The sequence below is a fragment of the Carassius gibelio genome, chromosome B20 (genome assembly GCF_023724105.1).
Source record: "Carassius gibelio isolate Cgi1373 ecotype wild population from Czech Republic chromosome B20, carGib1.2-hapl.c, whole genome shotgun sequence".
NCBI lineage: Eukaryota > Metazoa > Chordata > Actinopteri > Cypriniformes > Cyprinidae > Carassius > Carassius gibelio.
In genome coordinates, this window is record NC_068415.1 from 15,271,138 (window position 1) to 15,297,976 (window position 26,839).

The 26,839-nt window shown below is 35.9% G+C and overlaps 1 protein-coding gene across 4 annotated transcripts; it reads right to left on the reverse strand.

The window, feature by feature from the left end:
- Positions 1 to 294: 294 nt before the first annotated feature.
- Positions 295 to 22,635, reverse strand: kdr (kinase insert domain receptor (a type III receptor tyrosine kinase)). 4 transcript variants are annotated; one of them, XM_052585901.1, is made up of 30 exons: positions 22,370 to 22,635; positions 19,593 to 19,689; positions 19,208 to 19,422; positions 18,717 to 18,838; positions 17,329 to 17,497; positions 16,567 to 16,703; positions 15,722 to 15,914; positions 14,996 to 15,113; positions 14,653 to 14,825; positions 14,351 to 14,507; positions 12,808 to 12,919; positions 12,148 to 12,256; positions 11,699 to 12,043; positions 11,353 to 11,499; positions 10,244 to 10,375; positions 8,669 to 8,775; positions 8,166 to 8,301; positions 7,189 to 7,293; positions 6,986 to 7,099; positions 6,766 to 6,854; positions 6,338 to 6,506; positions 5,118 to 5,209; positions 4,882 to 5,004; positions 4,677 to 4,788; positions 4,472 to 4,571; positions 4,108 to 4,213; positions 3,235 to 3,377; positions 2,637 to 2,670; positions 2,244 to 2,329; positions 295 to 2,158 (listed from the first exon to the last, which is right to left on the reverse strand). In XM_052585901.1, exons 1-30 carry the CDS (start codon positions 22,431 to 22,433, stop codon positions 1,942 to 1,944), a joined length of 4,023 nt encoding a protein of 1,340 aa, XP_052441861.1. In that variant the 5' UTR covers positions 22,434 to 22,635; the 3' UTR covers positions 295 to 1,941. The 4 variants fall into 4 exon arrangements, with proteins under 4 accessions (XP_052441861.1, XP_052441859.1, XP_052441860.1 ...); XM_052585899.1 differs by having other exon boundaries at positions 2,586 to 2,670; positions 22,370 to 22,634; XM_052585900.1 differs by having other exon boundaries at positions 8,166 to 8,304; positions 22,370 to 22,634.
- Between the last annotated feature and the right edge of the window lie 4,204 nt (positions 22,636 to 26,839).

Here is a 26,839-nt window from a genome sequence, read left to right on the forward strand (position 1 = left end):
TTTGAGAGCAGCACTCCTAGGAAAACACCCAAGGCTGTGTGAGCATTGTTTCCTCAGGCCCAAGTGTTCACACCCACACATACACAAAAATACAAACGCATGAAACCCAACATGCACACACTAGTAGGAAAAAAAGCAAGTCTAGTTCACAGAGGCTGAAACACATTGTCCTGTTTTCTCCGACATACACAAATAACTAGAGATACGAGGACATTGTCTCGTCAGGGTCACACAGAAACAGATACAGGAAGAGAGGGGTCACAAAAGATGCATGTAAACACGCACACCTAAATCTTGTTTTTGACTGTCAAGAGTGTTTATTTAAAAAAAAAAACTAATTACATTAATAGACGTGTAACTAAATAATATAATCATAATGGCAAAATACTGACATTTTTCTTACAAAGACAAAGAAGGCCCTCATTATAAACTGTACAATCAAAAGGCCAACCGAGAAACAAAGCTGAGAAAACCAAATTCAGACAGACTGTTTGCTGCTTGGGGGAGAGCAAGTCTGGTCACGATACGTTTAAAGACAATGCAAAAGATGAAGACAACAAAATGGAAAACATTCTCACACTCAATTGTCTGACATTCCAGTTGCTATTTCCTGTGCGGTAGGAAGAGGGCAGGTCTTTGCACAGGAAGTGGCGTGGACACACTGAGAGACCACTCTTGCTCCGCTAGTCTGTGTAAACATGATTGTATATGGCTAAGGCTTTCTCACTCTCAAAACTCCCCTTACATTTAGAAGAATAAAACTAAAACATATATCTTATCTGCTCCAAAACAGTCTGGTCCAAAACAATATATTACATTTATTTCAAAAAGCGAGTATGATAAAAAGAAACAGTTAACCGTTCAAATGAGTCAGTGGTTCCTTTACGCATACAATTATGCAAGAGGCGATAATGGTGCATCTCAGTCGAAGCTCAACCGCCAATTTAACATTTTGTAGTTTTAGGGTGATAGAGTCATGTGGTATGTGAAAAGCCTAATGTGGGATGAAAGGTAAGAAGGTTGCTACTCATTTTAGATAGGAAATTGCCCTTAAGCTGTTCTGTCGAATGAGCATGAATGAAAAAATTAGTCATTTATGCAACTCCATGTTCTGTTAAACCTGTATGACTTTCTAAAGAACAAAAAAGTTGTAATGTACCAGACAATGTAAGTGGATGGAGACCAAGGGCTGACAAGCTAAAAAAAAATGGAGCATCATAAAGCTCATAAAGAGCAGCTTGGAAATTGTTTTATAAATATTTTTTAAAAAATTTTGTTTTAAACATAAGAAAGAAAGTCAAAAAAGGACTTAAAAAGATGTGAGGGTGAGGAAATGATGTCCAAATTTAAACTATTACATTAAATATAGTTGAAAAATGAACATTTCAGTTTCCTCATTTACTCTCCCTCAAGTATGAGTTTCTTTCTTCTGCTGAACACAAAAGAGGGATATTTTGAATGTTGGTAAGCAAACTGCTGGCACCCATTGACTTCCATAGTATTTTTTTCTTCCATACTATGGACGTCGATGGCCACAGTGAACTTTTGGCTACCAACATTCTTCAGAATATCTTTTTTTGTGTTCAGCAGAAAAAATAAACTCACAGGTTTGTAATAACTTGAGGATGAGTAAAGCCCCGCTCACACCAAGAACGATAACTATAAAGATAATGATATTAGCATCCATGAAAAAAAAAAGGTTCTTAAAGTTATTCCAATGATATGGTTACTCTGTGCCTTTATCGTTAAAGCTGTGGTGTGAACTCTGCTATTCTTTAATGTGGAGAACGATTTTTAGAACTATATCTTTATGGTTATCTTTATGGTTATCGTCCTTGGAGTGAACGGGTCTTAAATAATGAAACTGAAATGTTAATTACTACTACTACATTAAAGTTCTGAATAACAGAAAGAGCAAGACTGTTTGAAGCACTACAGATGTTAAACTGGAGGCACACTATAACGGACCTCTGCGCTGAACTTGTCATTTCTCTTGGGCAGTGGAGGTTTCATCCGAATGTCTCTCTTCAGGATCATCTCCTCGTTGGCGTATATGGGGGCTTCTGCATCATCAGAGTGGTAGCCGGACTGATAGCCGCTGGTCTGATTGGAGGATTCAGATGCTAAAGACTCCTTACTCTTGCATCGCAGTAGTGGGCTGCGGATAAAAGCATGAATGTGTTTATATGATTGTGAAACTGCCTTGGTTTGTAGCTCTAATAAGATCAGGATGAAAGTGTCACCTGAAATTAAGTGGTCTTTGCGCTTGCCGATCCAAAGCTTTCATTTGCTCACGTGACAAGCCCACGCCACAGTCCATGTGACCATTCTGTCACATTTAAAATCAGCATTTAACATTGACAAGTCAAAAACATATTTTAAAAAAATATAAAAATAGATCTAAAATATTTATAAAATATAAAAAATGTAACTTCCTGAATCCACTTGACTTTGTTTAATTACACCAATCAAGATAATCTATATTAACTGCAGTTTAATTTTTTGCAAGAACATTTCTGATTTCTGCTTAAAGTGTTTTTGGATCATGAGGAGATCCGCGTTGTAGTATTGTAGAGTTGATGTACCATTACAGCAGTGTGCTCCAGGGGAATGTCCACAAAAGTCGTCACACTTACTGGCACACCGCAGCTGTCGATCTGCTGTGGGAACCTGTCAGGAAACGCATGGGTGGGACCGTTGTTGTATTAGTTTGTCAAAGGAGAGGTTAAGCACGTTATATCCACAAATGTCAGGTCTTCAATTTTGTGTGAACATAAAACTTGGGTGGGGATGAGTATTAGTACTTGCAAGGATATAAATAATTCTGAATCGTTTCAGTCAGTAATCAGATTCGAATCAGTAATGCTAACAATTCCACACACACACACACACGTTTTTCTTTTTTGTTGTGAAAAGTGGGGACATCCCATAGACGGATTGGTTTTTATAATGTAGAAACTGTATATTCTATCGCCCTTCACCAACCCTAACCCTAACCCTCACAGGAAACTTTGTGCATTTTTACTTTCTCAAAAAAACTCATTCACTATGATTTATAAGCATTTTGAAAAATGGGGACATGGGTTGTGTCCTCATAAGTCACCCTCTCCTTGTAATACCTGTGTCATACCCATGTCATTATACAAAGTTGTATCCTGATATGTCACAAAAACATGCCCACACACACACACACATACACACAAAACACCAGACGGAGAAGTTACTGTAACTAACCCTAGAGGTGGAGCATTGTCATAGTGGAGCTGGGCCTCTTTGTTGCCTGCATAGAAAGCTATTTTCGACGTCACACTGAGGTGAGGAGCTCCTGATTCCTCTTCGATCTCTCCGTTTGTCAGAGGGATGTAGTCCTTTCCATCCTAAAACACAGGTAACAAATGGTAGTTCAATTAAAAGATTTCAATTTTGTCACATTGAACCATATTCCATTACATGCAGCAAAAGTCTCTTTATTCCTGTTTTTGTCGTTTTCCAATAAAAATATCTAACCATCCAAATTAACATTAGATGTGAAATCGGAGAAGATCTTTTGATCTCACATTTAACTACATTTGGTCTTTTTTTTTTTTTTGTAAAGTAAAAAAAAAAAAGTTTCAAACTTAAAAAAAAAACGGTAACTGAAATATAGCAGAAATAAAGTAAAATCTAAATCTAGATACACTTATAAAACATTAGTGAAAATGTAGCCTTGGCAAGTAAATGAATTAGGCTGCAGTGCTAAAATTACTAAAACTAAAATGAATGTAAGGTTATTAGAAATACATAAAACTGATATATTAAAATGACAAAGACACAAAAAATGAAAAATATAAACAAAGCTAGTTCTAAATATATAATAGTGTCTATATAATACTACAATAACACCGGTTTAGGCTTGGCAAAAACACGAGAAAACTATTTGCTAATGAAGTAAAGAAAATCATTCAAAATAGAATAATAGACTTACTATATGAATTCACTATATTAAGTAAATTTATCATATTTTTAATGTAAAACAAGACAAAGTTATTATAGTTAATTATTTAGCTATGTCTCAATTACTAAAAACACATGAATGAGACAAAACATATACTTGAAGTCAAATCTAACCTGTTGAGCGCTAGCTTGTAGCAGATTGCCCAGATGCTCGACTAGCTGAGTAAAGGTTGGCCTGTCTTTAGGGCGATCAAGCCAGCAGTCCAGCATGGTCTGGTATCTGGAAGGATTTCACAGTAACAAGGAAGAGATGGGATTGATTACATTTCCAGGATTCAGTCAGTTGCCACATCTCTCTTTTCAATGATAAGATTAAGATGAAATAGTATGAAAGTGAAACAAAATTGTACTACTTATGCCCATTTTCCACTGGAAACACTATGACTTGCATCGCCAGAACTACAAAAACCTAGATCAACTGCTTGTTTCCACAGACCTTCAATTTTACAGCAAGATTAAAAGTGTGAAGTATATTTACATCTCAGGTGTGGCATAGTCTGGAGCTCTCATTCTGGTTCCCTCCTTTAGTCTCCTGCAGAAAGACTCATCGATGCACACACCTGGGTATGGAGACGCACCTGCACCAAAGATGATGGGCCATCAGGACACCAGTCACCCTGTTATAGTACGTTTATGCTGTCTAATAAGCTCAGTGTTCATGTTAATATCAAATATTGTGTTACCAAGTGAGAAGATCTCCCAGAGCAGCACACCAAATGACCAAACATCACTCTGTGTGGTGTACACGCGGTCAAAAATGGTCTCAGGAGCCATCCACTTGAGAGGAAGACGAGCCTGTGATGATACAAAAGAAATGCTCAAGTAAATGAGTCTATTTCGCTTAACAGCTGCAATGAAGTTGTCTGTGTGTGTAGGAAGAGTTCTCACATCTCCTTTGCGCACGTAATCAGGGTCTTTATATACGTCTCTGGCCAGCCCAAAGTCACATATCTTCACCACGCTGTTTTCGGAGAGAAGGATGTTTCTGGCTGCCAAGTCCCGGTGGATACACTACAAACACAATGTAGCGTTATGACTGAAGCAATCGTCTTGAATGAATTGTTAACATTAATTAACAAAGTACACACACACAAGCAGACCATGGTCATGTGTTTCAGTTTTACCTTTCGAGAGGCTAGGAACTCCATGCCTTTGGCCACTTGGAAACTATAGCTAATGAGATCCTCCATCGTCAGGTGATCCCAGTCTGAACTCTCTGTACATGAGCAGATGAAACGTAATCAAAAACATTTTTAATATGAAGATTTTACGTTAATATTTACTGTATGTATGTGTATAAATATATTTTGTGTGTAAAAGTTTTTTGCATTCATCATTTTTTTTAATTCATTAATTATATATATTTTTAAATATGTATATATATATATATATGTGTGTGTGCGTGTGTGTGTGTGTTTTAATTTACAGTGTGAACTTAGTAAAATTCCATATATTTTCTCAAATAATGTGAGCTCATTTAAGCTCCCTAAAAATTAGTAGAATTATTACTAAAAACAATTATTCTGTTTGTTTATTTATTTTTATTTTGCAGTTATTACTTATTTTTAATTTAAAGTGTGACAAATAAATTTTTACAAATATTCCATCTATTTTCTCAAATAATATGAGCTCATTAAGCTGCCTAATAATTAAAAGAATCATGTATAATATTAAAATAATTAAACTGTTTGTTTACATATGTATTTATTATTAAAACATTTTTTTTAATTAATTTAGAGTGTGGCAAATACATTTTTAAAAGTAAAACAATTCACTGTAGGTTTTAAAATAATGAGCTCATTACTATTATTTTATTTGTATATTCTAATAGAGCATATATCTTTAACATTAGGCTAAGATGAATAGAAATACAAAAACTGATACATTAAAATGACAAAAACACATAATGATGAAAACTGAAAATATAAACAAAGCTAATTCTAAAATATTAAGAAATGATATAATATTATCTATATAATTCTAAAATAACACTGGTTTAGGTTTGGCGAAACAGAAGAAAACTATTTACCAATGATTAAAGAAAATAATTATTCAAAATACAATATATAATTAATATCGATTTATTGTAACGATTTAAGTAAATATATCTTGTTTTAATTATTTTTTAGTATAGCATTTAGATGGAGTTGACAGCCCAAGACATGTCAACTTCCCAAATGACTTAAAATATATGATTCATTTGGTAACATTTAAATGAACTAAATGGCTATAGTAATTTAAACATTTGATACAGTCTGACACAGTTTCCATAAATTTATTAAAAGAGCCATTTTATATCTGTCCAGATACAGTACAGAGTCTCTAACAGACTAATATACTGGACCTTCTTCGTCCTGCAGCTGGGTCGTGGAGGTCTGTTCCCCTGTCCTGGAGCACATGGCAGTACCAGTGCAGATGTCCAGCCGAGTGCTGGTTCCCAGACCCAGATCCCCCTCGTGCAAATCCTCATCCTGCTGCACCTCCCTCATGCACGACATCCGTGGCATTCGTTTCTGAGAAACACAACACCTTTGGATCAGTTTCCGTTGTTGTCAGGGTCAAGAAGTACCAACATATCAGGTACAGTTCATAACAGCTTCAACCTTGAACAACATTTAAAGGCCTTACAGTTGGCTGTTGCCCAATGTCTTACATAAGGCACCCGAATCAATCGGACCACATCAGAGGACATGGTTAAAAGGAGGAGCTGAGATCTCCAAAACCACATAACATAATTTTACTAGTTGCACTGTAGGTTATGATGGAATTTACCTTGTAGGGACTGTACTCTCCTCGCTTGCTTTTTAAATAGCTGGAGAGGTTACCATGTTTACAGTACTCAACAATCACCATCAAGGGTCCTCAAGTAGGAAAGAAAGAGAGGAAGAAGAGGAAAGGCCTTTAATGTGGGTACACCGTGTTCTTCTCAACAACTACTTTGCGGCATTTCTGACTTTTTTTATATTTTTTGGGGTGTTAAAGGGATACTCACCTCCTGGTTTGGTGCAGGCTCCTAGAAGGTTGACCACATTTAGATGGTGACCAATATGGATGAGGATCTTCAGTTCAGACATCAGAGCGCGGTACTCACTGGTGGTAGCGCCCTCTGTTGGAGATTGATAATACTGCTGTCAGTTGTGTTATGAAAGATATGCACAGTCAGTTTATTAAGGCCAGTGAACAGATGCCTCATACCCTTGAGCATCTTCACTGCTACTGTAGTACAGGTGGTGGCCTTCTCAATACCATATGCGGTCGCCTCCACAACTTGACCAAACGCCCCTCTGCCCAGCGGCTCTCCTGGAAAGCATAGTGGTTCAGATTTGTGAACACTTACATTTATAGTACCATTTTTGTGCAAATATTTTAGCTTTTGGCAGAGGTTAAATTGGGACTTTAAAGATGTCGGAAGCCAAAAATCTGATGGAGATTTTGGGCAAGTTATAATATGCTTAAGAATAGATAACATAGATAAAAATAAATAAATATGCATTTAGCAGACGCTTTTATCCAAAGCGACTTACAGTGCATCCAGGCTATCAATTTTTACCTATCATGTGCTCCCGGGGAATCAAACCCCTAACCTTGCGATTGCTTGCTTGCTAACATAATGCTCTACCAGTTGAGCTACAGGAACATAGTATATATTGGTCTAATGATGTGAGTCTTGTTTGAGATTAATCCTAAAATCAAAACCAAATTCCAGTTAACCAACAATTAACTAACAAAATAAATAAATTAATGTTATATAGAGAAATAAAAACATATGACTGAATGTGTTACACAGTAAACTTTGGTACAGTGTAGAAATTCTTGCATTTGATGTTAGTAGTCCCAGATTTAAATGCAGATTGCAATTAACCAATTAACAAACAAACAAATAAATGCTACTCCAAATCAATGGATAGTAACAGATTTTCTGTTCTAGACAAGCATATAGTATCTTAAAAATTTTTACAAGTCAACCATAAACAAAGGGAAGTTAATGCAATTACCTAATTGCATTGAACAAGTACACTCATTAAATTAAGACAAAATTCTATTGAATACTATTATTTTATTTTATTTAAAAAAATCAAAAGTCCAGATTGGTCCTAGTTAATTTAACTCCTGGATATTTAAGCTTTTTAATTATTATTATTGGTTTATTTCTCACGTTCAGTCAACCTCACCTAGCTTCAGTCTGTCACGTGGGAATTCCCACTTGTTTGCATCATAGGTCAGTCTCTCACAGTGCTCATCCATTGGCAAATCATCTGAGTCCAGAATCATTGACAGGTAGCCAGTTTTCAGATCTCCTTCATTAGGCTGCTGGAGAGGGAAGAGGCAGGGATGGAAAGGGTGAGCATAACAGAATGACAAACACAGTGCAAGACCTCCAACTTTGTCCAGCTTGAGTCTCCCAGAATCAAGCCCTCATTATAAAGACACCCACTAATGAGTTACTGGAAGCCACTATCATACTCAGAGGCAGAATTAAGGCTGGGGTAAAGCAGGACTTGGGCCCACGGCTGGCTGGTGTACGTGACGCATCGCAGCAGAATGTGGGCTGAGCATACAATAGAGAAGACGTAAGCCAAGTCCGGGTCGTCAGTTTTGATCAGTCAGGAGAGCTGACTGAGTGTGAACAGAGAGGGGAAGCAAACGAGGAAAAGGGAAAGAGATGGAATGTTACCCGCTTCCTATTACGGATGACGAAGACGATGAGGAGCCAGAGGAACATGGCGATGACCACGGCACCAATAGGCATGATCAATTCCACATTCATCTTTTCTTCTGCACCTGTGAGATGGGTCACATGATCAATCAGACATCACATGAAAAAAGATGACAAAAAGATACAAGATTGAACCAAAACTGAGTAGATAGATAGATAGATAGATAGATCAGATAAATATCTTATTTCAGAGAGGAGCTGGAAAAAAGGCTCTTCGTCTTATATAAATAGCAAAGGGAGGCACAAATTGCCTGGAAGAACCTAGTTTACAGGAAATATTTGTGTGCTGCTAGGTGTGTGTCATGGGTACAAGAGCAAGGAGTGGGAATTGTTTGCGAACCTGATATTTCAACCAATCAAAATAAGACCAGCAAGAACCAAATCACATTTGGTTGAAAAATACCATGTTCTTTTTTTTTATATATTAGAACATGCAACTGCTGAGTGGATTACTACACGATTTAGTTTATTTCTTTATCTATTCCTATCGTTTACTCTTTGTGGGAACAGTGAACCCTTCTTGTTGCGGTCAGGCGATAGTTGCCATTGCAGTGACAACAAGAAACAGTGATGCCGAGAAACGAGTCACGTACACACGGAGTATGTCTGTTATTTGTGGGCCATTGCACTTTTTTGTCCTGTGTGTGAAGCAAGAGGCTCAACCATACAGAGATGTAAGTGACTGGGAAGAATGTGTGTGACAGAGTGATAGAGAGAGGGTGGGACACCCCTCTTTTCTTTTGTGTTCTGGGATTTTGCTTTGTTTTCTTTAAGCACTCCCTAAAGGATGTACACTAACAGAGCCCCCTTCCTGACAGACTAAAAAGAGAGCTATTTTTGACACAAGGCCTTGATTACAACAAAATCTCAAAGAGGATAAAAGTCAGTGGGAGACTGAGCTCGCCTCACAACCAACACGTTCAGAGAATGCACCCTTAAAATGCGGTCTTTAATAGTGTGGATACTACAGTACATGTCGTTTTACGTGTCGATTTATAACTGACAAGCTACTTCAAATCTACCTGCCATCTTTTGGTATAAAACTACTGGTCAAAAGTTTGGGGTCAGTAATTTTAATTTTTTTTTTTTTTTTTTTTTTTTTTTGAGAAAAAAAGAGGCATTCAATTTATCAAAAGTGACACTAAAGACACTGATAATGTTACAAAAGATTTATATTTTAAATAAACAATTTTTTTTGCTTTCAACATTGATAATAATAAGAAAAATTCCTTGTATATAAATTATACTTATAAATTACATTTAAAAATATATTAAAATAGAAAACTGTTATTTTAAAATTGTAATAACATTTCACAATATTACTGTTTTTACTGTATTTTTTATCAAATAAATGAAGCCTCTGTAAGCATAAGAGGATTCTTTAAAAAACAAATTACATTAATGTATTGCAAAACTTTACCGAAAAAACAACAATGTTTTAGGTCCTACTGCCCTTTCTTTAATAAATCTGCAAACCAATAAAATATAATAAAGCTCTGTGAACCAATAAATTCATGAGTTTTGTTTACTCACCATCTACAGTGATACGAGCCACGCGAGAGTCACAGCCTTGCTGGTTACATGCAGTACATATGTAAAGACCACTGTCCTCTTTTTTCACCCGTTGGATGGTTAAGACGCGATTTGACTGTTTCAGAATCACACCTGACAAAAGAAATGCATGAACATCACTGTCACTGTAAAAAATGCTTTGTCAGGTAGCCTAATTAATGTGTTTTTGGTGGCATAACATCTAAACGGGTCTTACTCAAATCTATATTATTTAATATCAGTGAGTACACTTAATGAAATTACACTTCATTTTAAGGGTCAGACAAACATAGCTTCTTAAAGTAACAATTGCCTATTACAGCTTTATACAGCGTATTACACAAAGTTGAATTAATATAGATTAATATTGAATTTGTGTGACATGCAGTAACAGCAGCATTATAATTTACATCACTGGTTTTGTTTGCTCTTTTGGGACCCAGATCTAAATGAGCAGGTAGCTATTAGACATGTGGAATATTTCTCTCAAAAAATCACCTCCCGGAGTGAGTTTCTGCTGTTCATTTGGTCTGTAAAGCACACTAAAACCAAACTGATTTTTTAATTAAGAGCTTAACAAAACAATAAATGAATTCCTTCTCAATCCTGAGAAATGTGGTAAAAAAAAGTGTTCTGATTATTTAAAATCAGATTTCCCTCCAACTTATGAACTGATATCCTCTGAGTAAAATGATTCAATGTCATAAAGGTTAAAAAAAATATATATTTATATAGCAACATGATTTTCTGTTAAATCTGACTTCAAAATCTGCATTTTTATTATTTGGCAACCATTGCTGATTATTTTAGTATTATTTATATACTATTATAATATTTTTAGATATTTTGAATTAGCTTTTTTTTCAGTTTTTTTTTTTCAGCAACATTTCTCATTTTCTTTCTAATATTCATATTTTTTAAGTTTTTAATCTAATATTTATCTTAATTGAACTGCAAATGGCAAAAATCCATGTAGTGTATTTAAACTCTAAGGCAACTGCTAATTGATTATTGCTGTGGATATAGAGAGAGATGTTTATTCTTGCACCTATAATATTTTTGTACTTCTATAGAGGTTATATGTTGCTCACCTGATCCCTCCATGACGGTCTGGTTGTCTTTAGTCCAAACTACAGTAGGGGTTGGTGTGCCGGACACTTCACACACTAGAGTAGTAGATTCGCTCACATTCACTCTCTGGTCAGTCAGATTGGTCACAATTCTTGACATCTCAAGAGCTGCAGAAAGAAACTGACCTGTGATGTGCATTCGAGCTTGTGCAAGATTTCTGAACATATGCAAACTGAGCAATGCAACTAAATATAGTCTAGGAGTGCAATTTCTGCACCACTAGCATCACCAACAAATGAAATGACACAAATAGTGATAGTGAAAAAGTTACCTAAAAAATCATTACATTTAAGGCTATGGACTAACCTCTGAGACGGAGGTTGTGAAGTAAGCAGGTTCTCTCACTATTGCCCACGTTCTCCACTTGGCAAGCATACAGGCCTTGGTCCATCAATGTGGCATTGGGTATGGGCAGCTCCAGTGTTGCATTGGTGCCCTGCAGGCCTGATATGGTGACACTGGTCCGGTGGAGAGGCGACAGGGTAAGGGTGTCACAGGGCACGGCTGCTGGAGAGGCATCAGGGTTGGCTATGTTGGTTACCCGATACCAATGCAAGTTAGAGTACAGCAGTCGATCGGCTACACAGCGCATTACCACATCCTCTCCCTCAATAGGATTGCTGGAGGGGAGGACGCTTAGGTTGAGGAAACCTGTGATGAAGACAATCATCAAAAGTTCAGATCTGACCACTTCTTAAAATGTGATTGTAGTTATTTAAAGTGGGATGTAGAGTGTAGACTGTGTCGCCACTCACGAGCTACTTGAAACACAATGACCCGCTCTTCTATTCCCATCTTATTGGAAGCAATGCACCTGTAGAGAGCATGATCAACTGCTTTCTGGATCTTCAGTGTGCTGATGGTCTATTGGAGAACAGCAAATCTTCAAAACAGTATCGAAGGCAATGGGTGGTTTTAAAAAAATCACCAACAATAATGCAGTGTGGTCCGAAAGTCTCAAATCACTTCTCCTCTGCATCTTCATTAATAATTTGAGTGAATAGTTCAAGTTAAAAATGTATGTGAATTTAGAAATGGTTTGTGCCTCTTTTGCTTTAATGATAGTGAAACTCATGAACTCAACAAGTGTGCTTAAAGTCTGATGATCTTGTTCTCCAGCACCATTGTGATGATCCACAGACCATCTTAAGCTTCAAATATTTGACCATCCTACAAAGCATCCTACAAAACACTTCATGCTGTACAGCCGTTTGATTAGTGACCTAGAAATACTGCAGAATCATGTTTATTTTACAGTACATTCTAACATTTCTTTGCTTCACATTTATAACCGGGAATTATATTCTTAAACCTTTGGACCCAGCAGTGTATTCTGTGTTTAGAAATAGCTTTTAGCATGTTCAAAGGCTGAGCTGAACACAGCACACTGGCACTCTACTGGAATTGATGTTTACCTTAAGAGAGCGTTCAATGACAGATGTGGGGCTGACGATGGGGTTTTTCCCAGTGGTGTTTGATATCTCCCTCCACTTGTCACACTTAACCACACTTTGGTCCGACTTAGGTCTGTGAATAACACATAATAATATGCTTTACCAGTTTAATAAATCTCAAGAAATATCAAACAGTAAAACACTAACTATCTCCACATCTCCAGCAGGAACGGAAAACACCACACGTAATCAACAACAACAATGCACCTATTATTAACAGTCTAAATTTAGACCATCTTATAACAGACTCCTTTCCTGTCTTATTCCACTTCTGGGCCTCACATATTTATGAGCATTGCAATAGGAATTATTCTAACGTAGACTTATAGGACTTATAGACATATAGGTCAGCCATGGGAGACGAGACAGAGAAAGAGCGGAAAAGAGCGGAAAGGGGAAAAAGACACGGAAAAAAAGACACACACAAAAATAGGACACATAGAAGCTGTAATGAAAGGTGAGAGCGAGTGCGAACTCTTGTTAGTAGGATGCAGTGACAGACATTGTGCTATTTTCATGTTTGATCAAGGACACGGGACTTGAATGAGTCTGCTTTTAGAACAACAGGAAGTTGTGATGAGGACTACGGAAGTAGGTGAGGGTGCAATCTGAAGATAAGGCTTGCGTGATGCCTGGCCCTGGATGCTCATTACATGATCACAACATCCTTGGAAGTGATTTTCTGTGAATGCAGCCTGCCAATCAAAGTCACAATTCAACCAAAACACACTGGAGCTGATTTCTTAGTAAAGCAGATCTCTCTAACCAAGGCAGTCATGCTGACTGCCCAATCACAACAGTCGTTTCAGGATGAATGCCCATTTAGAGCACAACATGCTAATGAATTGCACTGTGGGACACTTAAACACCAGGAACAAATATGCTTGCACAGTTCTGACACATCTTCTCTTGGAATAAAAATGCCAAAGCACTGAGCAAACAAGGACATGCAAACATTTTTATTCCATTCTTATTTGGACAGCAAATGAGGACTAAAGATATTTTATTATTTCTGTTGCCTCTTAGTAGCAAGCTGTTTGTGAGGTCAAGAGGAAATTCTGTTTTTGCTGCGATATACATGTTTTAGCATTTGCATTACATTTCTTTCAGACGTTTGGGTATACTGGTGTATGTACACTATGTCACACACAAGATATTAGATTTTTTCTCAAAATATACAGTAGTACAGGACGATTAAAGAGAACTTAAGCAAAAATAATATGTTGGTAAAAGACTAACAAAAATAATACATGTCTGTATAAACTGTAAAATGTGGCATGTGCAATCAATCTTCAAATAACTTTCACTTCCCTAACCTTATTAAATCAGGATGACTGAGTTATACTAATAAATATTTTTAATACATTTACTACATTAATGACACATTTATCTGAAATTAAGTTTCTATTTTTAACAGTCTACATTCTTGGCTGTATTACACGGGTTACATTTGAAGCAAAACAAGAAGATTGCATCAAGTCGTGTGATATGCAGTAAGACTTACTGAAATCTGTTTGGGCAGTCCTCTCTGGGCATCCACTGCCACTGTATTGTGACAGGGCTGGATCCTCCGCTAGCTGTGCATCTGAGTGTAGGGCTACTGCCGTACATGTGGACATCTCGATCCAACGGCACTTCCTTCTCAAAGATCTTAGGGTGAACTGTACATATAAACACACAAGTTAACAGACTAATACAGAAGAGAAGAGAAGAGAAGAGAAGAGAAGATAAGAGAAGAGAAGAGAAGAGAAGAGAAGAGAAGAGAAGAGAAGAGAAGAGAAGAGAAGAGAAGAAGAGATTCACTACCATTAACCAACAGCTGAAATGTTCTTCTCTGCTCCTCCTTGGTAATCTTATTTGTCATGACAACAGTGTAATTCCCAGTATCCTTCTCTGTAACCCCATATATCGTAAGAGACCCCCTGCTGGGCTTCATTCTGTACTCATCCTTCCACACTATCGGCTGATCATTCTTAAACCTGGATGGACAAGAGTGAAAAGTTCAGTCTGATTTACACAAAATCCTAAAAAGGTACTTTAAATAATATAATATAATATAATATAATATAATATAATATAATATAATATAATATAATATAATATAATATAATATAATATAATATAATATAATATAATAATCATCACTTACCATCTGACAGAGGGCTCTGGATAAGCATAATATTTAACAAGGATTTTTGCCTCTTCCTGGCCAGCAGTTGCCTCTACAGTCTGCAACATCTGATCATTGAGCGCTATAAATGGTTTCTCTGAAATATCAATTAGCATAATGTATTGAAATATTGTTTTATGTATTATTGTATTATTTGCATTGTAAAAAAAAAAAAAGGTATTTATGCTATATATGTCAGCAGCATATAACTGATTTAGGTGTGTGAAATATATATGCTTTCAAAGATATAATGATCTCTTTTGTTTAAAGGGATAGTTCCCCAAAAATGGAAAAAAAATCTGTCATTAATTAATCACCATCACAAAGAAAAAATATAAATAATGACTTTATTTATTTTATTTTTCTCGTCGTGGTACTCTAGTGAATGACGTGGGACTGACCCGGAAGAGAAGTGGTTGAATAGAGCCATTATTTTTGTTTTCTTTGCCGACAAAAAGCATTTTGTAACAGCTTCATAACATTATAGTTAAACCATTGATGTCACATTTTAAAGATGTCATAAGTTTTTGTGTCTTGACCGTGGTAGTTCTCTCGCTGTGTATGCAGGGTCAGAAAGCTCTTGGATTTCATCAAAAAATATCTTAATTTGTATTCTGAAGATGAATGAAGGGTTTGGAACGACATGAGGGTGAGTAATTAATGACAGAATTTTCATTTCTGGGTGAACTATCTAAAAGCACATACCATAGACGATGAGGGCTGCTCGGGCAATCTTCTGCATCTGACCACTAGAGGCTGTGCAGATGTACTCTCCTGTGTCATTTACAGTTACATTTTCTACAATGAGAGTATTGGACAGTTCTAAGGAGTTCCACAGCTTCTTCTTGTAGGACCTGGTCTCATAGCGTGTCCTAGGCATTGAGCTGTTGACGCCTCTCTGCAGGAGGAGAAAACGGTTTATAATATGCATGATGTTATTAATGGAATTGCAACAAAACTGAGCTGGACTAGGCTGAATCACATCGAATTATAAAAATATGAAACATATCAAACTGAGATTATGATTGAAGTGTCTCAAGTAAAACACAAATGTCAAATATAAAAATGTATATATATGTACTACTAATAATAAATGTTTCTTAAGCTGCAAATCAGCATAAAATCTTTTCTGAAGGGTCGTGTGACTGAAGATTGGAGCAATGGCTGCTGAAAATTCAGTTTTGCCACTACAGGAATAAATTATATAATGGTAAAATATATGAAAACAGGTATTTTAAATTGTAATAATATTTATATAGGTGAAGTTCTAGTTATTTGTCACCATTTATGGTTCATACATCAACAGAGGCAAGCAGTCACACACCTGCTATCAAATAAAGACGTAACACACAGCTTTTGTTTAGACTGTTTCTGGCTGTTTTTCATCACCGGACATTGCGAACTTATGTAGAGAACAGGAAGGAGACAAGTAGAAAAAAAAACCTCCAGGAGTTAGACCAGTTTTTTTTTTCTGTGGCGATCAAGATTATATCACAAATGCTGAAGACTGAGGTTAACTTCTATTAAACTTGTCTGAATAAGTTACCGACCTTCTCATGAGGGAAGGTCCACTGAAAGTCGATTCCCACATTGAGTTCGGTGTGAGCGGTGCAGTTTAGCATTAGCCTCTCCCCTACCGTTAGCCTCTCATGAGCTGGACTCAGGATGAGGTCATAGATCTTGTATCCTGCGGAAGAGGCAAAGGGAGTAAGGGACGTGCCGGGTGGAGCATTGTTCTCTTGAGACCAGGGCAGCTGATCTCACACCAGACTGCTCTACAGTCTAAACAAATACAATCTTGCCTCCTCAAAAGGCTTGCAAAAAGTCAGATGCACAAACCAGGGTCATATCATATCTGTGAACCTGGACCACAAAACCAGTCTTAAGTCACTGGGGTATATTTCTAGCAGTAGCCAAATGTACATTGTGTGGGTGAAAATTATTGATTTTTATTTTAAACCAAAAATCATTAGGATATTAAGTAAAGATCATGTTCCATGAAGATATTTTGTACATTCCCTACTGTAAATATATTGACACTTCAAATGGACAACTTTTTAAAGGTGATTTTCTCCATATTTTGCATTTTTTTGCACTCTTGGATTTCAGATTTTCAAATAGTTGTATCTCGGGCAAATACTGTCATATCATACAAAACATACATCAAAGTAAAGCTTATTTATTCAGCTTTCAAATGATGTATAAATCTAGACTTCGAAAATTTGACCCTTATGAATGGTTTTGTGCACCAGGGTCACATTTCTTAATCACAAAACTTCATGGAAATGAAAATTTTGTCTTTTTTTGCTTACCTACGACAGCCACAATGTAGGGTGATGAATGATAGGTCTCATTTCGTATAGTGGTTTGGCAGTAGACCACCCCAGCATAGCTCACCACATGACTAGGCAGGATGAAACCCCTCTTGCTATCCCAGATAACCTCTTTCCCATCAGTGGCCAGCTCTTTTACTGGATACTTCTGTTGAAGACAGACACCATAAACACATTGTTCCCATCACATTACCAACAGCGAATCACAAAACAACACAGGGATCTTGACAAATGAACTTGAAAATATTAGTATAGTATTTTAAAGTCGCATCTGTGATGTTTATTATGGATTGGTACAGTAGTCAACGGATAAGGCATATACAGTTCCATTAGAATTTTTTGAAAGATATTAAAGCCCCGTTCACACCAAGAATGATAACTATAAAGATATAAGCATCTACACAAGCGTTTATTGATTATTATAAGCGCATATGCGTCTACTGATTTAAATTATGGAGGTTGTTACAGCAGGATTGATTCTGATTGGGTGTCAATGTTTGTGTCATTCATCAGCTAAAAAAAAATCGTTCTACAAGTGATTACAACGATAATTTTTCTCTGTGTCTTTATCATTATAGCTGTGGTGTGAACTCACTCAATATTGAAAACTATTTTTAGAACTATCTTTATCATTATCTTTATAGTTATCGTCCTTGGTGTGAACGGGCCTTAACACTTTTATTAAGTAAGGATGAATTCAATTGATCAAATGATGAAAGATATTTATAAGGTTTCAAAAGGTTTCAAACGATTTCTCTAAATGCTGTTCTTTTGAACTTTATATTCATCAAAGTATCCTGTAAAACATTTTCCACACAATATTAAGCAGCATGATGAAAATCATCTTTAAAAATGATAAGTAAAGTTTCTTGAACAGCAAATCAACATATTAGAATGATTTCTGAAAGATCGTGTAACACTGAAGACCGAGTAATGGTTACTGAAAATGCAGCTTTGCATCAAAGGTATAAATTATATTTTAAAGTATATTCACATAGAAAATTGGTAATTTTATTACCAATTAAAAATATTTCATTTTTGCTGTATTTTTGTTCAAATAAATACAGCCTTATACTGAAACTTTCAAAAACAATCAAAAAAAGAACTACACTTTTGAATGCTTGTGTAATTTACTGAAAACTCACTACAAGTTTTGCACAAACCATAACAAAAGCAAAATTAACTGGTTTTATTTTGATGAAAAATATTATTTAACATCACCGAACTATTCTTAAGACATAAAAATGATGCCAATGAAAATTTACACTTAGATTAAACAGAAATAGCTCCTTAGAAATACAGTAGGACGTAACATTTCCAGGTTAGCAATGTAGAGTAGGAGAAAATGTGTGTGTATTAACACTCACTGTGTACAGTGTGACATCTAGATTCTCCACAGATACCAGGCAGGGAATGACCACCTGTTCTCCCTCACGGATGAACACCACATCATAATCTTGAGCAATTCGGACAAATGGTGTACGGTAATCTAAAAACATAAGTATGTATTGTATATTTTAGGTTTCATAGGTATTGAATGAAGTAAGTTTTCTAAACAAAATCCTATTTCCTATATTTTGTATGTCTGGACAAAGCAGAAGTTTATAGCTATATTGGTTGAAAAGGGAAGTAAAATGTGGTGGTTCCACCAGAATGAAGAGGTTTTAAAGTTTAAAGAGGTCATGAGGTTATCCTGAAGGATAACAGAGGAAGTATGCGATGAACACATTTTTGTAACTGTCTCGCTCCCACTTTCTCCGAAAGAGAGTTGGAGACCGGGTCCGAAAGTTATGAAAAATGTGTCTATCTATTTGTTAAAAACATTTAAACGTTAAAAAATGACACATGAAAATCATACCTTGTATGAAGACATACACAGATACAGAAGTCTTTCCATCCTCTACAGGCAGGTTTTTATAGAAGCAGCGATATAGTCCAGTCTCATTGGCTACTGCTTTTGAGAGCATTAAAGTGCTACAGAACAGTCCATTGCCACTGCAGTCTGTTGTGCTGAGCCGGGTTTCAGAGCGGGTTCGGTTGTAAGGTGTAGACCACTCCAGGATCTGACGTCCCCTGTGTAACAGGTTGAAAAGACAATGTTCGAGCAGAAATGACATTGTTTAGCTGCTGTTTTTACCATGAAAAAGGAATAGCTAACAAAAACTAAACCTTTGTGGGGAAGGGTAGCTTCAGAATGAAAAGGAATGAAAACAGAATTGCTCTTCTCCAGAAGCGAAGCTTACCTGCATGTGATCTCCAGTGTTTCTGAAGCATTGATTTTGAGAGTCTTCTCAGTGATGTTTAAGGTTGGAGGATCAGGAACAAACCTGAGCTCTATCGCTGCAAGAAAAAACACAGCAGAAGGTTTTAATTATTGAAATCGACTGATATTTACATAAAAGCTCACTAAATTATTTTAATGAGGACTTTATATCAACACTTATTCTGTCTTTAGATCAATTTTGTATATGTGCTATTTATCACAGCTGCAAATAACTTGTCTGGTTGATCTTGTTTTTATTTATTTATTTATTTTTTGCTTACTAAGGTTACAGTTAGGTTTAGGGTTAGTTGCTTAGTTACGCATATATTAATTATGCACAATTAACTGTCATTACTGTATTAAGTACATTTATTATAACTAGTCTAATTGTCCCTTTAAAATAAAATGTTATTATTTTCTGTTTGTTTTTGGAGGAAAAATAAGCTTAAAATAATAAAATAATAAACTAAAGAAACAAATGATTCCAGGTTCCTGCTTTTCATCTTTATCTAGTTGAATTAAACCAACTTAAACCAACAAAGACCCAAAACATCCATTGCAAATTGGAATCCAGACAACATATCACAATATTTCACATTAAAACTAAACACTAGACAGTAGGACGACCATCCTCAGCATTATGAACCACTGTGCATATGGCTGTAATTACAATAACCTCAAAACTAAATAGACTTAAAAAGTGCAACATGCACCTTTCCTAGTATGTCCCTAATATGGTTAACTTTAAGCCCATAATAAATTAGTTCAGTCCTAAACTTTACTTTATCTTCAACTTCATCTGAAAGCAGCTCCCTCTTCTCTTTTATCTTAAGTACATTGGCAACATACATAAAGAGACTGTGTGTCAACTATCAGGTTAAATCTACTGTGTGATCAACAAACCACAATTTATCTTTGAAAAAGGTATGTGCAGTTAAAAGAAAGACTGCGCTGCTCTGCTGCTCAAACTACAGCATGAATTCACAGTCAACTGGAGTGGAGGGACCTTGAATGCCTGTCCATAGCCTGGCCTGGTTTTACATTGGATGTAAGGGATGAAGATGTGTAGAGTATGGCACAGTGCATTGTGGAATGGAGCAGCGTAATGTGGGACCCTGGGATATTTTTCCACTGGAACTGCAAGAGCAGCACAGAGGTATGGATGTGTCAAAACAGGAAGCCTGGGCAGATGGGCCGGGGCCAGGCTAAATGGCCCCGTGCTCCAAAGCCTGAGGTGGGATTCCTGCTCCAGAGGAACTAGCTCTGAGAACACACACACTCTTAAGGGCACGCACAATCATGCTAAAACACATGCACTCCATGGAGACTTAACTTATTCAAGTGTTTGTTTTAACATTTAAACTGCGAGGCACTGAAGCATTTGAAACAACAATGGTGGTGAAGGCTTGATTGTATCTGATGAATAAGAACGAAGTGAGGGAATTACAAGATAAGGGCAAGAAAGAATAGGTTTATTTTTAACTATTCTAAATCAAACATCTCTCACTCGATTCCTTTTGAAGTCTTGAAACTATACATTTAATTTGAATAAGTCCAATGTTAGCAGTGGTGAATAGGAGCAAGAAAAAAGGTTCCATTGATTAATACAGTTGTTATTACTATATATATTACATACAGCATTATAAATACTGTGATGAAAATCAAAATCAAACAATAAATGCATCTTGCTATTTTATACAAGGAACTCTTAATCTTATTAATTTGGGATTTCATGTTTTTTAATTTAGTTTAAAAAATTATATTTGGTTGCTAATGCTTTAAAAAGCAACAACACATCAACAATATTTAGCTGTATTTCATTAAATAATATAACATACTAACAATCACATGCTACTATTAAATGATCTGACAATAATATTGATTAAAATATGTAAAACTACATGATGACGAACCTGACTTCAAAAAATAAAGTCCCAATAAAAAATAAAGCAATGCTATACTAAAAATTACATTAATGCAAGATAAAGTAACAACAACAAAAAATAACATGACTGACAGGCAATAGCAATTTATACAAATGTTGTTTGTGCAAGGATTTCTGGGAACAATATTATAAAAATTACAACAAATATAAATATCCTACTTTTTATTTAAAAAAAGAAAGAAAGAAAGATCATAATACTATTTTATCCTATTTATTTATTTTTAAATGGGTTCCGTTTTAATTAATTTGTAATTTGTTTGCATCCAAAAATATACATTTTAAAAAGCATGCGAGAGTTAGACGAATAGTTAATTTTGTTATGGTAGTATGTCATTTTAGCAGTGCAGACATTAGCGGAGAAGGAAGGAGTGACTGATACACATTAAGTTCAGTAGTATTTTTGGATTTGCGCCACACGCTTTCAGAAGCTCTAAGCTTAGAACGGTGTTCGCGTAAAACAACAGATAACCAAGGGACAGAAGGGGTATTACGGGCTGGCCTGGAAGATAAGCGGCACACAGTGTCTAAACAAGATGTAAGAGTGGAGCAGAAAGTATCAGTAGCACTGTTAGCATCACTTAAAAAACGAGAAAAAAAATAAGTTGTTTCAAATAACAGGTGTACAGTTTTCACAAGAAAATATTTTAATAGGGCTTTTATAACCCATGATCTATTAAGATCAATTACAATACCTATTAACAATAGGTTGCCTAATATGGAGAGAAAAGCAGGCTAATGATGATGTGAGCATTTGTATAGGCCTATTTAATATCAGAGTGTCTTTTATATATTTAGAAACGCTTATGTCATACCTATAACCAAGTTGATGGTAAAGAGGACTTCGACGAGAGAAAGCACATGAGATGTCTTTGCCATCGTCCGACAGTAACCATCCAGACATGAAACCAAAATTCAGAAGTTCCTTAACTCCTCATCACGATAATACGACACAGTTGTGCTCTTTAAAATCCTTAACCTTGCAGAGACGGATGAAGAACAGATTATGTAAGGGACAGATCTGAGTTTGACACTGAGAAAGACCTGTTGCGCGCTCACTGACGGACGCGTGACTGAAGTGCGCTGATGGAGAGGAAGACGAGGGAGGAGCGCAACACACTTACTTATCAAACACATTAGTGTTCATTAAATGTCTGCACACTCTAGAGGTCAAGGGTCTGGAGAATATAGACCTCCGGGAATAAACAGAACAGTCACATCTGAGATCGATCACGATAGGAACCTAATTCAGCCAATAATTGAAAATGTAACAAAATGCACAATTTCCACTAAACAATGCAGGGTGAAAATCATGGTGGGTTACAGGGGCATGGTGACCCCATAATTAAGGTTCAAACCCTCGCAAATAAAGTCTGAAGAAAGTTGGGTTGTAGATTAAAAGTAGATATTGTGATTTTTAAAAAATATATATTTAATGAAATGTTTTATTTAAAAATGTGGTAGGCTACTGAAAGTGTAAAGCGATATGAAAATAGCATGCTTTATTTCTTAGGCTACTTACAGTAGATCAATTCATCAATCGTAAAAGTTAGTTATCCTTATGGAGTCCGAATTAAAATCTCAATTAGCCAAAACAGTGAACTTTCTTAGCTTGACAGAACTTTGGTTTGGCAGAAGGATCGTCTAACCTCGTTTATTAACCTTGATGATCACTTAAAAACTACAATAATAATAATTAATGATAAATAGGCCTAAGCGTTTTTGCGTTAAATATATCCTAATCTGCAACCCTAACTTATAATAAACATATAATTATCTTATTTATGAGTTTTTGTATGAATTCGTACAGTTTATAAAACCTATAAGACACTCAGCGGGGCATAAACAAATTGTAAAAAACGAAAGATCATATTAATTCATACAAATTTTTTCCGTCAACTTGCCAAAACGTAATTGCCACCAGCACGAGAGCATTTTGAAAGGAACGTTCGCAAATTAGTCTTTTAATAGTCTTTTCAAGGAGCCAATGGCATTTGTGGTTGCCAGACAAACGCTAGAAATGGCTTTAAATTCGGATGTTTTCACAGATATCTGAAATATAAACTGATACTTGAATCTGAATAGCACTTCTTGAGATAGTTCTTGAGTTGCTGCTGATATTGTTGTTGTTGTTGTCGTTTTCTCAGGTCATTTAGAATAAATTCCATTTCTAAATGTACAAAACTGTCTTTACAACTATTTGGACGTCTCTTAATTAATGTAACTTACTGAGAGAAATGCTACTGTAAAGTATGACTTGTTTCTAAACCACTAGCAGATTCATTTTGCAGAGGAAGACACTTTGACCATTCCATTGTCCGTAAACAATCTGGGTGGTCACGTTTCAGTCACTAATAGTATTTTCCCCCCTTCTCTGGAGGTAAGGAGGTTGGCGGTGTAGTGGTAACCTCCCTTGTTTTTCCAGCAAGCTGAGATAGAATGTCCCAGAGAAGCTGCCGGTGGGATATGGGTGGATCCAAAGGATAAAACTGGGAAAGGGAGGGTGTATATTTTGTATAACATACCAGTAAGCCGTATGACACAGGAAGCAAACAATGCACTAAGGCCTTGTGTACGAGTGATGGACAATATCAGGCCTTGGGTCAGCTGTTGGTTGTTTACAGTGGTTACACAATCTTCCTGGCTAAACATTTACAGTTACGGCAACTTTTTGTTTTCCCATTATTCTACTGCTGTTTGACATAACTGATGAATCAGTTAAATGTTGAGCATATGTATGGGAGGCTTAATTAAAGGAATACTAAACAATACACAAAAGTGGTTTACCTGTGCAGGTAAGTCTTGAAAGAAAAATACAGTTAAAGCATTTCTTAAAGGCATACTTCACCCCATAATGATTTTTTCATTAATCACTTACCCTGTTGTCGTTCCAAACCTGTAAAAGCTTTGTTCATCTTTGTAACACAATTTATTTTGGATGAAAACCGGGAGGCTTGTGACTCTGCCTACCAAGTAAATTAAACTGTCAAGGTACAGAAAAGTATGAAAGACATTGTCAGAATAGTCCATCTGGTTCATTCTGGTTTATGAAGTGACGAGAATACTTTTTGTATGAGAAGAAAACTAAAATAATGACTTTATTTAACAATTTGTCTCCTCTGTTTCATTCTGACAATGTCTTTTGTTCTTTTCTGGACCTTGACAGTGTAATTTACTTGGCAGTCAATGGGACAGTCACAAGCCTCCCAGTTTTCATCCAAAATATCTTAAATTGTGTTCCGAAGACGAACAAAGCTTTTACAGGTTTGGAACGACATGAAGGTAAGTGATAAATTACCAAATTTTCATTTTGGGGTGGAGGTACAGATTTACATCTTTAATATTTCATACATCACAAAATTGACTTGGTTTTGTGTGAAATTAATCAAGTCTTAGAAGACGAGAGACATTTTTGGCCCATATTTGCCTACTTTGAAGTAAGTTTACATGTTAACTGATGCATTATGGGTCTTAAAAAAAGATTGAAAGGGTTAGAGTTTGAGTCTCCAACCACCACATGTTTCCTGTCCTGATCATTTCTGCTGGGAGTCGTAGCACCTAAAACACTTCCCCCTCTGAGCAGGGGATCAGGAAAAAGAAAGCACTTCCTATTTTTTGGACTCATGCTAACAGCGGGCATGGAAAAGCCCTCAAAGTGTCCTCTTTGTGTTGGTAATTTATTATGCTACCATAAGCTCATGTAATATGGCAAGACGCAAATCTCTAGACAGATTGATAGATACATTTCTTCAATATTAAAATACTTTCTTCTATCACAGTTTCACAAGAAAGCTATAAGTAAGCCATTTTTACAGTAGTTTGAAATTGTAGACACAGAAGTGTGTTTGAAATCACATTTATACTAGGTGCTACATTTGGTTTGAAACTTGCTTATGCATAAGGATGACATTAAAATACATTAAAATTTACATAAATTTGAAATAATCAAACTAATGTCATTTGGTGACAGAAAAGACACAGAAGTACACAATTTAACTTCAAAACAATTCAAAATTTACTTTTAGATTTCAAATTCTGACCAGACTCTGTGTAATTGAAAAATATTACTTTTTTTTTCTCTCTCTAGTTTTTTGTTATTTTTAAGCATGATTTAATAATTGAATACTCTATTGCCTGACACATCCCAGTGGGCCAGGCCAAGGTGTGCCAGTTCCTGCTCTGTCACCAGCGCTGGGTATTGGAAAGAAAACACATGGAGAGCCATGGAAAAAGAACTACAGCCAAGCAGACAATAGAGTGGAAAAGCAATATGATCAACACAATCTAACCGCAGTACCACTTCGAAACATATAAATGCACAGTTATACCTGCCATGATTATATTCACTTATGGGTTTGAAAAGGCAGCTTTCTGAAATGTCATAATAACAATCACCATTAAAAGAAAGCCATTTAAGAGAATTTGGAGAAACTGTTTTAATACATCTAACTTTCTTCTGAAGATCACAACTCAAGACCATGTGAATGGTTTTGGAGAGTATGGATGTGTATGCTGGGGATAGGGTTTATTTTCACATATAGATATAATATCAAAATAGGCCTATAGATAAAATAAGATAAAATAAGGGACAGAAAATAGTGAAGAGAGTAAAGAGAAAATCTGCAGTAGAGGAATGAGTGTACATGAGATCCCCACATATTATACTGTACACTACTAAGACCAGAATATAGTACTATCTGTGATGAATAAACAAGATGTGATTTGTAACATGAAATCTGAGATCAAAGATTGAAACCTGATTGTTCTCTATAAATCAATATATTCAGCTAACTTCTTCAACAAGTATTTGTTAAATTTTTAATAGAGGGTTGAATAAACTACTTTAATTTTACAAAACAAGTTTCCACAATGGTGTGGATCTGACGTCAATGCACTAAACGCAACTATATAACAGCTGGTAGCTGATGAATACTTTAAAATAACTGTATACGCCTAACCAAAATGAACATTAATCATACTAATGGTGACTTCAAACAAACAAATACAAAATAAATAGCATCAAAAACACTAAATAGATATTTAATTCTAGATGACGATGAAATGCACAGATCCTCATAATTCTGTTTTGACCAAACACGCAAAATGGGTATTCCCCCAGCCACAATGCTTCTTTAATGTGCATGCTCAGAAATATATGCAACAATAAGGTCCAATTCTTAGCTTTTATAGCTTTATAATAGCATACTCAGACTTTCTGGTGTTAAATACAGTATTACAATATTTATATTTCAGAAATTCATTTAACTATGAAAACATTAGATGAC